Source organism: Leptinotarsa decemlineata, unplaced genomic scaffold, assembly GCF_025532065.1.
Source record: "Leptinotarsa decemlineata unplaced genomic scaffold, Ldec_3_MD MMD2_tig00026328_RagTag_RagTag, whole genome shotgun sequence".
Classification (NCBI taxonomy): domain Eukaryota; kingdom Metazoa; phylum Arthropoda; class Insecta; order Coleoptera; family Chrysomelidae; genus Leptinotarsa; species Leptinotarsa decemlineata.
The window spans coordinates 3,362,330-3,376,962 of NW_027412688.1; the positions used below are offsets into that span (position 1 = coordinate 3,362,330).

The following is a 14,633-nucleotide window of genomic DNA, read 5'->3' on the forward strand; positions in this document are numbered from 1 at the left end:
TCGAGTACAAAAACTTCCAGAATGGCACCCTATTTCTCAGCTAATGAGATCATCCTGACGGCTGACAGTTATCTGCATCTGCTCACCTCCTTTAAATGTATCGAAAATTTCTGGTTTATTCTCAATAAATCCTCTGATATTCATTCCATCTGAATATTGCCAATGTCACTTTTACAGAATGCAAACATATACATTGGCAATTCTCTGGAATGCGAACGGAGAAGAAATAACCCCATCCATCCTGATAAATGACGTATTTTCCTAAACCGAGCAATTTCCATACTTCAATCCGACTCTAGGTATGATTGATCGAATTTGAAACGAAACGTTTCCACCAATCGGCGGCTCCTAAGTCTGTCAAATCCATCAGAAGGAAAGTCTCCGTTTTAAAGTCCCGAGAGTCCTAAACAAATAACCAATTGAATTTACAGCTGTCTTCTATCGAGAAATAATCAGAAAATGTCGGGCGAGATTTTCCGAAGAGAATCATTCGGGATGTGAAAGTTTCAGAACAATTATTGACGCTTGATGGGAAATGTTTTTCGGCACTATGTGCGCGAGCATTCATTTCATGTTTTGTATCCAGAGTTTTCCCATTTTGTTTTTTGAAGCCACTAGATTTTCGTTTTTTTTTTTTGTTAATTCAGTGGGGGTGGTTCAGGTAAACCAGAAATCGTTACGGGTTTTTCACAATTTTCAGATCAACATGTAAAAAAATATCTAGAACTCCCTATATTAGCAGTAACCAATGAATTTTGAATAGCAAAAAATGGGAGAGTCATATTTGAAAAAAATATAATGGTGACGATCACCCGAGCTCCTCAAGAACTCGATTAAAGAATGAAACGGTGATTTTCTTTTCCCATGAAAATGAATTTTCGTATTAACTGGTTTAGTGATTGTTAGTTGGGTAACAGGGTCAATTTTCCTTGAAAATCAATCGATTTGAGATTATAGATTTGAAAATATAACTGTTTAAAAAACATCAATCATATCAGATAGTTTTTTTTATTATATTAGTATTTTTTTATTTTTATTGAGTATCTACTATGTCTGATATTTATGAAATAGTTATATTTCCACCACGATAACACAAGAAGTTCAGTATCTCATGTTCTTGAAAAACGATTAGGTCTCTGACATATCCCATAAATCACTGAAATTTTGTTGAATACAAATATATATGTATCAAAAGTTTTTTTGTTATGAGTCTGCTAAAGCTCAGCGAACACAATATTGTGAATAAATAGAGTAGGTATATATAAATAATTTGTGTTTTCAAACTCGTTACCAATTTTAAGATTCAAGGTTTGATTCGAACGAAGTATCCACTTCCTTGTAAGATTGATGGTCTCTTCATGATTATAAGGATTATAATGTTTTCCATTGTATATTCTGAATACAGTTCATGAAAATCTAATTATATTGACTTGTGTTTTGAACATAACTTGCATGAACTTTTGTTGCATAAAATGATATAGTGATGTGAGAATTTATAGACTGAAAATTTAAAGATAATCAAAAAATCATCACCCACTCTAAAATCAACAGACAATAAACTGAAGTGTAGTAATGAATTTCACATAACGTATTCATCAGATAATAAACCAACATAAATTTTATCATTCACTCGAGACATCAGCACAAAGTTTTTTTTTTCTTTTTCGAAACTAAAATTTTAATGAAATGACGAACTCAAATTTTTCCATAAACTCAAGCACTCAATTCTGGTCTTATTATATCTAATTAATGATTGCATAAATCAATATCACTATTCGATTAAATGAATGATATCAACAGTGGTGAAAATTACCTCTTTGGTAAATATTTCAGTCAAAATTTGGAATTGTTCTCGTTCACGATTTTTTCATTGATTTTACAAGAATTTGGAAGAAGAATATTTTGATGAATTGACGGATGGAGCCGTTACTTCGTGGTAGGAAATAATAATGTATAAAAGAGAATTGAAATTTCCAATGTTTTTACCACTTTTATTTGTAAGTGCAGTAACGTTATTAACAAATAAATGTGGTAAAAACATAGAAAGTTCCAATTCTCTTTTCTTCTTAATGATGAATAAAAGTGGTAAAAACCACAGAAAGTTTCAATTATCTTTTCTTCATTAATAATATTTTGAATTATTAGTTGATAAACAGTTTAATTCAAACCGATGAATACCCGAAAAAATATTCGAAATGAAAATGAATTGGTAGAATTGAATGGGAAAATATTTGAATGAAGATAAAATGAATATATCAATGCAAAGGATATGTAGATTGATAACTTTCGACTTCGGAAAACATCAATAACATCATAACTTCCATCCAAAAAATCAGTTTATTTGAAAAAACAACAAAATGAATAAATGACTTTGAAGTATTATACTCAGAAGAGGTAGTTGGATAGTTATAACTGATAATCGTTATACACTAACTTATAATTTGTTTGAAGATATAGTTTTATCTATTTTCTCATCATTTTGCTCAATTTCTCTGTGTGGAAAACAGAAAACTCATATTTATAGTGATTTTATTGGATGAATTCTATTTTGAATATTAATTAGTTTTTTTATAATCATGATTTCTGTCATGAATCAGAAAATAAAAAGTATGAGTTGTAAAAGGATAATTACTTCAATTTTCAAAAATTGAGTCCAATGGATTATCAAGATGGACATAATTCTCAAAATACCGAATTATCATTTTGTATAATTTCGTCATTATATACTATCGATCAGTGATATGTGGGTACCGTTTAGCAGAACTTCACCACTATTGTGAGAATGTTTTAGTTTAATTTAAATTTTACTCCACTTAAAAATTTTCAATTTTCAATTTATGAAAAGCACTATATCCTAGATCAATTTTACAATTTTTCATTTAACATTATCATATTATTTTGGAGAAACAAATGCCTCATACTTGTCAGTAATATATTGTGAAGTAGTCTATGGTAATAACTGAAACGATTCAAGGGAATAATAAATGTAGGTACAATATGCGACTGTAAGTGAGCATAAAAACGCAATCTAAAATTGTTGTCATCATGCTAACCATGTTTGGTGTTGCATTTGATTCCCAATATCAATGTTTCACATCAAGAGGGCAACAATTCTTCAATAACAGTTGATCTGAAAATGCGACGTGAAAAAAATCAAACTCAAACTGAGTTTGGAGCAATGAAGTATATGGAGTTAGCCGAATATCCATTTCTATTTCGACTTTGTCTGAACCACTCCTCATATTAGTAACCGCTTTGTAGCTCATTAAATGAGGTGTCCTCAAGAGGTATAGCAATTCTAATTAGTTGACTTAGCCCATGAACTGAGAAATAATGTATCAACTGATTAGTCTGTCACTTTCAAATATTTTTCAATTCTGTCATTGATATGTTTACGTCGAATATTCAATGTTCCGTGAAAAGAGACATTTCTCCGCTATTTCACTAGTGTAAATATGCATCAGACTCTTCATGACAATAACAATACTTCTCAATAGACGAACAGAAATCTCTCTTTTCCATCGATCCATTCCATGTCAGCTAATACATCAACTCATTACAGGAAATATTTGGAAAAAGTAGATGACAATGTACATAATAGAGAATGATTTGATTCTGTGGACACTAACAGCACTCTTTATGCACCATGTATATAATGCACATGCACATTTTAACACTCACAGTAGCTTTGTCATAACGTTTTGATATATCCGATTTCATTCCGTCTTTTTCTGTCAGAAAGAAAAATGGTGAGACAGTAACACTCGAAGGTTTGAATTTCCTTCGTGAGAATATTGTGATTTCAGTTGAATAGTAACAAAAGAAACAGATGTTTTGATGACAAAAATATCGATTATCAAAATGGAATTAAATACAGAGTGCACACGTGAGCCAAAATTTTGAGTAGATCGAAACTATTACTCGTATATACTACGTATATATAGTATAGTATATACGTAGTATATACTACGTATATACTTAGTATATATATATATATATAGTATATACTTACGTATATACTATATATAGTATAGTATATACATTGGAAAAAGTATTTGCGTAGTATGAACTTCAGCACAAACATCTTTGAACTTTTGATAAACCTTGCAATAAACCTTGCGATAAACAATTGAAATTCAAATATTTGAAAAAATTATCAAAAAGTCTAATGTGTTTTGGTTTCCAAAATACTTTATTACAAATACTGACTTTTTTAAATATAATAATAAAACTGAGCAATTGAATCAAGTGATCTACAACCTCATTCAGTCTTTGATAGAAATTATTTCTGACTTGTGAAAAAATCTAGGAATCTTAGTATCATTAAGAAGAGCACAAATGATTAAGAATTTAAGTTATATACAAACTTGCTATAGTGGAGATATAGTTCTAGATAGATAATCCAAATTCAAGAATTTTTTTTATAGAAAATGTCGATACAGATACTCAAGATACTCTAACAGAGTTACCATCAAAGTTTACTGAATATTTGAAATTATTTTACGAAAGATAAATCATGCTCATGTGTTGAAAAAAAAATTGATTAAAATTCAGTGCCTAAGATACACTAGTCTTTGGACAAGTCAAGCGATAATTGGAATTGATGAAGCTCACACCGAAATTTAGGTAGTCATCGCCAGTATCAATTTCATCATCATATTTCAATTCTTTTCTTTTTGTACGAATATCTTACAAAACAAGGAATGTTTGGATTGGACACTCTGTATTTAGCTAATTGTGTTACTGTTTTCTCTCCAACTTGACGAATGGGAAGGAAAAGCAAATGAATAATCCGAGAAAACTGTTACTTTGAATAGCAAAACCCAGACAAAATGTATTTTGTTGAAAATGTCACTTGTTTATCATGATTAGTATTCTCAGTACTTCCATGTTGGGAGAATAGCCACCAAAATCACCTGATTTGACACCCCCGGAAAATAACTAACGGAGACCAGTAAAAACACTATTTCACATTATTTTCCCAAGCTGGAATGTTCATTGACAGTTTTCCTGGATCATAAAAATATTATCATTCTGTACATACACTGTATTTACACTGACACCGATTTTCCACACCGCAGACTCCCGTCCTCAGCACTTTCTCAAACCACCTCACTTGATTTTAATCCTCTGAAGTCGTCGCCATTGTATGGAATCAGCAGTCAGCAAATCACATCGCATTCACACTTATTTCACCTCATCATCACTAATTAGTTGATTACTACTTCTACGTATCATTGTCAACACACAACCAAAAAAGTTCAAAATGTATTTCCAGTTATTTTCAACACATCCTGTATATCATAGCCGGGGCGGTGAAAAAAGTCAAGAGTTCAAAAAATGTTTTCAAATTGTTTACATTCGTCAGTGTCAGTTTTTCAATGATTATTTCTGTTCGACCATTTGGAGATCTAGAAAAAAAAGATTTCGGTTATCATCTTCATATACAGGGATATTCGGGAGCTTAATGAATCTATTTCGTTGATTTTCTTAAGTTTTCCAATTGTATGAGCAGTAAACATAATTTTCAGCTTGTGTAGATATCTTTTCCGCAACAGAATCCTATATTTCATGGTTTTCCTCACAACAATAGATACAAATATAAGCAGACAGTGAAAAAACCAGAAATGGGCAATGTCGTGAAAGACTTGCATAAGAATTGACAAGCTATGACGTAACTGGAGGTGGCTATTCAAAATGAGGCTGAACTGAGTTCTTCAGCTGTACTCTTACAGTCCCTAAAAGAACTCTTCCCCAACGGAGGAAGAGTTGTACTGCTTCTCTCCAAGAGAGAAGCAGTACAAGCTTTTTGCCTAAGTTCACCACGACGGCAGAGATGCCAACATTGGACACTTACGTGACCGTAGCCTACAACTGCTGACTAAGGTACGATGATTCTTCGGTTCTAAAAGAACCACTCATTCAGTTTTCCAACTGGAAAATTCACCTGGTACCTTATCAACTGATTTACCAATATCGAGTTGAACTCAATTTTTTCAAGAAGGCTCAAGTTGTCCAGATACTGGACTGATTGAATTGCAAAGAAAAAAAACATATTGGTTTTTGATATATCGTTTTGGTGAATAATCTGAAGTTGAGCTCCCTGGTAATGAAATTGAGATATAGAAGATATTATAGAAGAATACGCACGTATGCACTGCTTATCTTTGAATACATATGAATGTAAAGTTCAAGTGAAAAACGGAATAATTTCTTGAATTTTCCATTGATATCGTTCACTGATGAAATTAAAGAAGTAAAGAGTCGAATTCGCATAAAACTGAAAATTTTGACATGATCCTGAAATAGCTAGGTTGCATGCAGCGATATAAGTAATTTATTAATATTTAATTGCTTGTGCATATCAGGTTTTTTCTATTAGATAATGTTAGATCCAAAAGGTATGGCTGCTTGTATCCAGGAAACCTCAAAGATATTTTGTTTCATTAATATTCTGCCGCAAGAATAGAACTCTTTCAACATCGATATGATGCATCTCAACGTCATTACACTGGTTTGAGCATCTACCAGAAGAGTTTGATACGCATATGATGGACAGGATTTTTTCAAATGTGGTTTTTTCAACTGAATGTTCAGTATAATGACCTTGTCTATAGGTCAGAAGAAAGTTTCTCTGCGATTGGCATCAAACGCAATTTCAATGACATTAATAGGATTTTCTCAATGCCTGAACGTATTCCTGACCAATAATGGGAATTTGATTTGGGCAGCGCTGTGGAATCAAAAATCACGTAAACGTCATATACAGTGTGTAACAACGAAAACTTAACAGAGCCGTTTTTAATATGAAAAGTAAGATTTAAAAAAAAACTCGGACGCGGCACCTTTTAGACTAATCAAATTTTTTGTAGTACGCACCCCCTCGGAGGGGTACGTCCGACGACCCTTATTTAGATTAGGAAAGTAGGTCGAGTGGCACCTTGTTTTAAAGGTCTTTTGAATACCTTCACATCTCTGTTAAAAGAAAATTTTTGTAACGATTAGTTTTCGAGATAATTTGAAGATTTAAAGGTATTTTTATTGAGTTCAACTCTTTTTGAAATAAATCAAATTGTTTTTAAGGTACAAATTACCTTCAGAACTTTCATAAAAAAAACAAATTTTTGCTTTTTATGACAACCTGCTAATACGTGTCCATTTGATTTCGTAAAAAAGTAGGAATTATTTGTTTATTACGAGGGGATTTTTTCGGAGGATGGGGTTGGTTACCACCTTTACATTTTAGGTAAATTGAGTGGCACCTCCTTATGAAGGTTGCCTTTTGACGTGGATATTTTATGCTTCCGATAAAAAAGTGAATCATACTAAAAACTTACCTACACAACGAATACAACCTGCTGATTTCCTTGAATGCTGATGACAAAGAAAAGTTTAAAAAACTGTTTTAGTGTTGATAAATCCCAATAATTGTTTTTAAAGCACACACAAAAAATGTAACACCTAATAAGGGTAACTCACATAGGAAATTCAGAGTAAATGTTCAAAATGTGCACCATTTTGCTCCATGCAACAATAAAGATTTTGTTCGAATTTTGCTCTTATATTATTCAACATCTCAGGAGTTACAGCTTGGCATTCATCAATAATTCTACGACGTAATTCATCCAAATTGGCTGGCTGTGTAGCATAAACTTCAGACTTTGAATATCCCCACAAAAAATAGTCCAGTGGTGTTAAATCTGGTGCTCGTGCTGGCCATTCAATTAGACCTCTTCCGCCAATCCATTGTTCTTCAAAATGATTATTCAAAAAATTTCGAACCTGCTGGGCATAATGGGGTGGTGCACCGTCTTGTTGAAAATGGATAAATTCATCTTGACATCTTGGATCCTGTTCACTTATTTCAACTATACGAGGTTGTATTGCCTCTTCAAGAAGTTGTAAATAAGAATCACCGGTTGAATTTCCATCAATGGAAAATGGACCTATAATATCATTGCCTAATATTCCGGCCCAGACATTCAACTTTTGGGGATGTTGGGTATGTATTTCTGCGTATTGTCTTAGGTTTTTATTCGACAAATAACAACGCAACCATTTGAATAAAATGAGCTTTCGTCCGAAAAACAGATGTTATAAAGCAGCTCGGGATTGATCTCTCACTCATGCCCTCACAAAACTACTGTCTTCTGTCAAAATCATCCTCATTGAGTTCAATGGCTTATTCCGGTCATTGCTGATAAACCTCTGGTACTTAACCTGGGATTGGCGATGACTTGACCAATCACTCCAATCGCATAATCGTCATTCACTACCCTTTTCTGAACATTTCTTTCCTTATTTGAAACCGAACCTGTCTCCCTGAATTTTGTGACCAAATCCAGAACGTGATTTCTGCTTAGGCGTTTACCAGGGTTAAATGAAATTGATGTTCTATTAGCATTTTGTTCGTTGCCAAAAAATAAAGCAATAACTGAAACCCTTTCAGCAGTAGTGTAAGGCATTTTTAAACAAATTACAATACACGACCCGTTCAAACAAAACAATCGAACGATGTACTAATGAAAACTGGAAGAAGAGGAGTGGGTATTGATTTTAAAAAAGGGATTTTATTCAACAAAAAACTGATGAGAACTGCTCGAATTTTTTTTTTATTCAGTCATACAAGTTAGCGAGTGGTCTGTCTAATGTATTATTAACATGGCAATTTCAACTTTAAATCATCTCGAAAACTAATCGTTACAAAAATTTTCTTTCAACAGAGTTATGAAGGTATTTGAAAGACCTTTAAAACAAGGTGCCACTCGACCTACTTTCCCTATCTAAATAAGGGTCGTCGGACGCACTCCTCCGAGGGGGTGCATACTACAAAAAATCTGATTAGTCTGAAAGGGGTCCCCCTTTAATTAGAAATCGACGTGTACGATATTTTTTTTAAAATCCTACTTTTTATAGTCAAAAAGGGCTCTGTTGAGTTTTCGTTGTTACACACTGTATACATTTCATTGTGCAGGCAATTGTTATCCATATTTAATATTGAATTATCATCTTTTGTAAAATACAGTTTAATCCAATAATAATGATTAACATCCAAGAAGTATAATATATGACAAGAATAGATCTAAAAATGATGAGTTGTAGGTATCTATTTTATGAAAAATTTCAATTCCATTCCGATTTTTCGTGCGTACATACTGCTCTGCCTAGTTGAACATATAACTATTTAGCAAACACCCAAACAACTGTAAAACATATAGTCTGATACTGCAAAAAAATGATCCTGAAAATTTGGTCGAACAGAAATGAATATTTCCAGCCCAGCAAACAATTTCTGATCATCACCGCCCAGGAAATACTAACACATTTCTAACATACTGCTGTACATATAGCATCAACAACCCACCACACTTACATACAATGGTAGAAGTAGCGTAGGAGAGTCGAAACCAAAGGCAGAGAACCTCTACTGTGGTCTCGACACACAAAGAGACAGGCCAAAGAACCGTGTCTTGTCGGCCGATTTCTTCGAATCAGACAATGACACAGACAGTTATCGTCAAGACAAATACCATAGTTTTAGTCGGTACACAACTCCAAAATCAAAAGACAACTGGTCGTATGCTTCCACACTCGCGATGGGTTCTCACAGAAATTCACTACCTATGGATAACAAATACATCAAGCGATCTGTAAATAAGAAATTACACAAAAAGGACAGACCCAGGCCAAAGCCTTTGCAATTCGAGCACGAGAAATATTACGACCATGTTTTCCCAAAGAGGGATGGTAGAAACAGCACTGATTTTTTCTACCAACCCAGTAGTTTTAATCATGCAGAGCTGTAAATACTCAAATGTGTTGATTGAAAATTCAGGTGAGATTTCTCTTCTAATCGACTATTTTGTTAAAGTCCTAGTTTTTCTCAACTTGATGTGCTTGATGTAAGACACTTTATTGGTACATGATATATCAGTGAGATTTATTTCCTACTTGTATCGAAGTTTTTTCACTTGAAAAAATCATATGGATGTCATAACCTACCAGAGCTTGGATCGATATCAAAACTGTTTGTTGACAGAGTAAAAATATAGAGAGAGAAAAAGCCTGTTTTAATGAATTCTTCAGCAATTGATGGACATCCATCGAAAATATATATAGCAGTCACTAATTAACAACATTAGGTACTGAAAATATCAGGCAGGATAATTCAAATTGAAATTAAATATTTTTTTGAAATCACGAAAGTATTGATTGCTTTTTCAATCGTTATTGTATCATGATATTTGTTATGCTTCTCTCTTCTTTATTGGCCATGATATTTGTTATGCTTATTATATTTCCTTCATAGGTATCCTATCCTTAACTGATTCTACATGTTTTTATGCTCCTGGATATCATCATTATTTGTAACTGTGTTCACAGGAAGTGAGAATTTTCTTTTTCGATTCGGAAGAACATGGTTTCCAATGAAAATTGATTTTGCTCTCATAGATGAACTTTTGGATTTCTGGAAACCTATTGATTTTAATCGTATCATTATCAAAATCAAATCAACTTGCTTCCTCAGAGATCTGATATAAAAACCTGTGAATTCTTAGAATCAATGAAATTGCATACTGAAACTTGCTACAACAGGTTATATGAGCCAAAGTTAAAGGATGATCAAATTATCTAAAGAACAATTCTCTTATTAGTTAGTGGGCTATTTTTGAAGACAGGCAGTAAACAAATACAAAGAAACGAACTTTAAATGTTCAAGCCAGCCTCGGATATATCTACACAGTAGGTTGTATGGACTGACGCCCATCAGACAATAACTACTCTGCTAGCTAATACCACGAACTACGTTGAATTATATCAGACAGGCGTCAGTGCAGGAATCTTCACAGAAAATTTCCTGCATATGCAATCGGCAATATAACTGAAAGAGTCGTCCTTCAATTTTGAAACGAGCACACTTGCAGACTGGTTTTTTTGGGCTCCTTAGCCACTCGTCAGTGCAAGATAGTGCTCATATAACCTGTTGTAGCAAGTTTCAGTATGCAATTGCATTGTTCCCAGATTAGATTAGATTGATATGGGGCTTCTGTGCTGAACAGCCACTACACTGCGACCTTTGCAGATCTATTGTGTGTGCCCTCATGTATGCTAGAGTTCCTTGTCTGGGCCCGTCCTTGTAACTAGACTCCATAGGCCAGACCTCAAGTTCCTCATATATTGAGAGGGTTGTGGTTTCTCCTCCCCTAATGTTGCAAACCTTATCCTTGACGGACCTTCGCATAGCAAAGTATATATACGGAGGTTTCCTCATCCTCTTGGCAAAGCCTGCAAGTCCGATGTTGTTCATGTGTTTGTTGAGTCTACAGTGTCCCGTTAATAGCCCGACCAGAACTCTAGTTGATCGCCTATTCAGACTTAGTAGGTATTCCGTGAATTTTGGCGATGGCTCTTCAATGAACTCTTTGGCCTGTCTCATACTTGGCGCCTTATTTCACCATTTTTGAGATTGTTTTTCCTTACAGTTGCTGTTACAAGTTTTTCGCAGCGCTTTTCCTGTGCCACAAAAGGGTTTTGAGCCAATAGGGGAGCGTCGTGCTCCCCCATTGTCAATTTCAAACCTACCAGTTTGAAATTGACCTACATGGAGCTAATTGCTTTTATAGCTGCTTGGCTATCAGAGTATTTTGCAATAGTCTTTTCCTTAAACTCTTGCCTTAGTAACTCTTCTGCGTAGTGACGTATTGCTGCTGTTTCTGCCTGGAATATCATCACTTTTTTACCTAAGCTTAGTGAGACTTTTGTCTTTGGTTTAGTTATATAGATTCCTCTCCTACACCTTCTTCAGTTTTCGAGCCGTCTGTGTAACAGGCAATCTCTGCATTTATTGGACGTCCTCCCTTCCATGCCTCTCTGCCTGTTATAATTGTTTTGAAGTTTTTCCGAAGCTATACTGGGGAAGCATCTCATCCGATGGCATTCCCATTATGGGGTCGTTTTCCAACTCTTTGTTTAGCTCGTTGTACCTCTTATCGTGCAGCATGCATTGTTCCTAAGAATTCACTGGTTTTTATTTCAGCTATCTAAGGAAGCAAGTTCATTCCATTTTGATGATGATACGATTGAAATCATTCAGGCCAGTCTTCCTTTACCTAAATAGTGAGTTTATGAACTGACACCCATTAGAAAAAACTGCTTCCCTGGCTTATGCCACGAAGGGTGTTAATCTGACAGATTATGTTCGCTGGACATTGGATTATATCCGACAACCAAAGTTTTTTTTTGTCAATCTGTATTTTCGACGACCTTCCTTTATGTTAAATTCACGTTTGCTTTTTATCTCTTTCAGCCTACCTCTCTCAGAAACCAAACTGGTAACAAACAGTATGCAATGATTTCTTTCGAAAATCGTAAACTCTGCATATAGATAAACAGATAAATCAGTTCAGTACGTCATTGAATTTTCCAAATTTGTAGTTAGGTGCAACTGCCAATGAAAAATACATAATTCATCAGATTGATGCAATATAAGTTAGTTATCTATGACGAAAAAATCAAAATTGAAAATTCAAGAATTTTTATTTTCAAAATAATTTTTGTGAAACTTTTAAGAAATCTCACCTGACCAGTTTTTTCATCCGAATGGAAACTTCAAAGTTCATTATGTACTCAAAGTGGTCCAAAACATGTTTCGTCTAAACCCTTCATCAAATAAACTCCCCTTTTCTTTTTATTTTTCATTGATTTTCAATAACGCCCAAGATTCAGATTGTTAATGTTAACAATAATGTAAAAATATTTTCCACACATGTGTTGGATCAACTTTCATAAAATCAATGTATATTTAGCTATATTTAATAGTTGCTCCTCCAATGTCTTTATTGGAAAAAATTTTCTGTACATTAATTAGACATATTTGTAAATATTATTGGGTATTATTACACGAAGCATGTAAATGTGTTTTTTCCGGGACAGATTTACATTGTGTCATGTTTTACATTTACTTATGGACAAAATTGAAATGAAGACTTACCTATAGTTTTTAGTTAGATTATGCTTCTCACCTACAAACTGTTCCGTCTTTTTCTAATACTGCTCCTGTATCTGTATTCCGAAACGGAGTCATATTGTTAGTGTATCTGATTGAAAATAAGTGGTCCTGAAACGAAAATTTTAATCTTAGTTTGTTGATTCACCTATCGAAATTACTATCTTTGCAAAAATGAATTCATGAGTTTTTTTTTCCTTGCTGCCAAGATACTGGATTCTAGAAGTTATTGAGATGTGCAAAAATGAAAATTACTTCGAAATCAAGATATGATATGATACAATTTATATTTTTTTAATCATTATTGATTGATTTCAACAGAACAGTATTGAATTAACATTTATTTTCTCGATATTCTCTCCATTCTACATAATTTATTGAACATATACAAGGAGACTTTGCCAGAATAAAAATTTTCTCCAAGTTCATTATACTGTCGCCAACGAGTTTGGCGTAATTAGGGAGAAGAGTATATATAGTAATGAAAAATTTTCCACCATGTGTCCATCATGTTGAATAATAATCATTTTCAATTTTCCAAATGGTATAACTCTTTCAATGATTGAGTCATTGAGTTTCACTTGTCAAATCAAATTTCTGTTCTTTATTCAATAATTGAAAAAACCGTACATCCACCCCTTTAATATTTCAGTTTATTCAATTTTTTTTCTAAAAGTATACTTTTATTCGTATACATACTTCTCGTTATCGAATAAAAACGGAAATCTCTGTCTATACTATTAGGAAATGTAGATGATATCTTCAGATATATGTGATGTTACAATAAATAAATTATTATTAAGAATAAATTCAAAATATGTTATATTATTCTAGGCTTTTAATGTAAAAATAATCCGATAACTGTTCTATATAACGATTATGTTGATACTGAGGTATTAATGTATGTATTTTATTTCGAGAATATTTTATATAACTGAAATTTGTATTATTTGTTTTTCGAAGATCTTTGTAGTAGGTTATTACTGAATGTAAAAATGATTATAGTATTATGTATGTTGATAATAAAGAAATGAGACAAGCACTTGTTTCCACTTTTTCCCCAGATTTTCGAAAGTACTAAGAGATTAGTATAACTCTAAGGAAGATTACTACTGATGAATTTATATAGCAGCAATCAAAATGTTCATTGATATAGTGACTAGATATTAGTTTACTTGCCAGAATCGAAAAACCCTGCCAGTCTTTCCTTGTATCTTATTCGACAAAAAATCTCACAAGATTTTGAAATACTTGCGAAAGTAGCTGTAGGTCTCCAGTACTATTACACAGTTCAGTTGATCTAAGCTGCATGATTTTGTCGGCTACAATATAAATGTATTAATCGTTAATAAATTCAGTATTCAATTGAGAAAAACTATGCTTGAGAAAACTATTGTTTTTGCTTGAGGAAGCTATTATATACCGTAACACGTGTCGCGGTTTTTGTAAAACCCTTTATAGTGAAAATCATACAATGAACTGTATCAATTAATTTTTTTCAGCATTCATAACGATAATTATATTTTGCTTGTGAGTGAGTGTCTTTTATTAAGCGCTTCCTACCTTCAAATTGAAATAAAACAAAGTGTTGTAATACTAATAAATCACAATCTTTTGTTAAGCATTT

The 14,633-nt window shown here is 33.2% G+C and overlaps 1 protein-coding gene across 3 annotated transcripts in view; it reads left to right on the plus strand.

The window, feature by feature from the left end:
- LOC111504686 (kin of IRRE-like protein 1) overlaps positions 1-14,046 on the plus strand; it is an 833,154-nt gene extending 819,108 nt beyond the window's left edge. Inside the window, exon 13 of one of the 3 annotated variants that reach the window (XM_074182261.1) lies at positions 12,308-14,046. In XM_074182261.1, coding sequence (XP_074038362.1) covers positions 12,308-12,385 — 78 coding nt within the window. In that variant the 3' untranslated portion in view covers positions 12,386-14,046. Of the gene's footprint in view, positions 1-5,081; positions 6,826-9,350; positions 10,250-12,307 lie in introns of those variants that run through there. The other 2 variants (XM_074182260.1, XM_074182262.1) reach the window with 2 other exon arrangements.
- The last annotated feature ends 587 nt before the right edge of the window (positions 14,047-14,633 follow it).